The 1696-nt window shown below is 35.8% G+C and overlaps 1 protein-coding gene across 2 annotated transcripts in view; it reads right to left on the bottom strand.

Moving 5' to 3' along the window:
- LOC122637482 (myb-like protein A) overlaps positions 1-1696 on the bottom strand; it is a 38870-nt gene extending 37174 nt beyond the window's left edge. The window contains exon 1 of one of the 2 annotated variants that reach the window (XM_043829628.1): positions 1331-1696. In XM_043829628.1, the coding sequence (XP_043685563.1) occupies positions 1331-1424 (94 nt within the window). In that variant the 5' untranslated portion in view covers positions 1425-1696. The remainder of the gene's footprint in view (positions 1-1330) is intronic. The other variant, XM_043829627.1, reaches the window with a different exon arrangement.

Below are 1696 nucleotides of genomic sequence, written 5' to 3'. Positions count from 1 at the left end.
CTCTCTCTCTCTCTCTCTCTCTCCCCCTCTCCCTCCCTCTCTCATATGTTGTGTGTGTGTGAAAGAGAGAGAGAGAAAGAGAGGTCTTCGTTTCTCTCTCTCTCTCTAATGATAGTTCCGAGTATATTTTTTTCCCGGATGGTTACGATGGAACTACGACTCGCGATCGACGCAAGTACATCTAATCCTTTTCTCTGTCTATCTATCTCTTTCTGTTTAGTACTGGACGAAGGACGCAACATGGCAACACGACCGACCGATAATTATACGCTGCACGTATAGAGTTCATGCTATCGAAAAGAGGTGTACAATTGAGGTTATATTGAAAACAAATTTTCTTTTCTGTTTGATTGGAAAGAGAGAGAGAGAGAGAGAGAGAGAGAGAAAGAGAGAGAGAAACTAATGTATTATCATTCGTATCTAAAAGAAATACGATGTATAGTGTGTGTGTGTGTGTGTGTGTGTGTTATAGATATGTAAGTAAAAAGTGAGGTTAAATTAACAAATTTTGGTTTCGCTTTCATTAAAAAGAGATAAAGCATATCAACGAAATAGAAAAGAAAAAAAATAGAGATTAATGTGTTATATATCTAAAATCATGCATATTTGAAAGAGATGCGATATGAACGTAAAATATCCAAATAGAGAGTGAGGTTAAATCGACGAATTTGTTTCTTCTTTGATTGGGTGAGATAAAAGATACAAATTCGCAGATATAAAGAAAAAGATAGACAGAAAGATAGAGATTAATTAATGATAAATATACCTAAATTTTGTTCTTCTTTGATTGCAGAGAAAAAGATAAGAATTTTAGATTGGAAAGAGAGACAAACTAACAAAACGTATAAAATCTATGTAATAATAATAATGATGATGATGATGATAATGATAATGATGATCACAATAATAATAATAATAATAATAATAATAATAATAATAATAATAATAATAATAATAATAATAATAATAATAATAATAATAATGAGACGTAAAATGTGTAGATATATGACACACGAATTTGAGGTTAAATCGACAAATTTTCTTTTCCTAAGATCGAAGAGAGAAAAAAAGAGATGCGAATTTGAAGATAAACGTGTGTGTGTGTGTGTGTATCAATAAAAAAATATACGTATGAGACAAGATGTATTTAAAACATAAAAATAATATAACCGTGAGTGAGTGAGTGAATGAGTGAGAACGTGTGTGAGAGAGAAAGAGAAAGAGATATATAGTACGTACACACACTCTTTCGTACGACGTACATGCGTTTCCGTCGTCGCGCTCGCGCGTTACGTAGAGAGTACGGGGATATTTCGAAGGGTGCGCTAACCTGAAAGTCTGGCGAGGAATCGAAGCATGCCAACGGCGGAAGACAGGCAATGGGCCGCGGTTCCAGCAACCAGAACTCTACCGGCGATCGGCATTCGTGTCTCCTTCCTTCCTTCCTTCCTTCCTTTCTTTCTTTCTTTCTTCACTCTTCGTTCTTCGTTCAGTTTTCCTCTTCTTCTTCTTCTCCTTCTTCTTCGAATGTGTTGTATTTACCGCCTCACGCTTCGGTGGTGGTACAAGCGAGCGCACGCGCACCCAACACACGTATAATAAAGTAGAAAGAAAAGAGAAAAGAAAGAGAAAGAGAAAGAGAGAGAGAGAGAGAGAATATACACGTCAACGATGAGACGAAGAGATATATATATGT

This window comes from Vespula pensylvanica, chromosome 2 (assembly GCF_014466175.1).
Source record: "Vespula pensylvanica isolate Volc-1 chromosome 2, ASM1446617v1, whole genome shotgun sequence".
In the NCBI taxonomy this organism is placed as follows: Eukaryota; Metazoa; Arthropoda; class Insecta; order Hymenoptera; family Vespidae; genus Vespula; species Vespula pensylvanica.
Note: the sequence above shows the minus strand (reverse complement) of the source record. Positions and strands in the feature narration are given on the sequence as shown.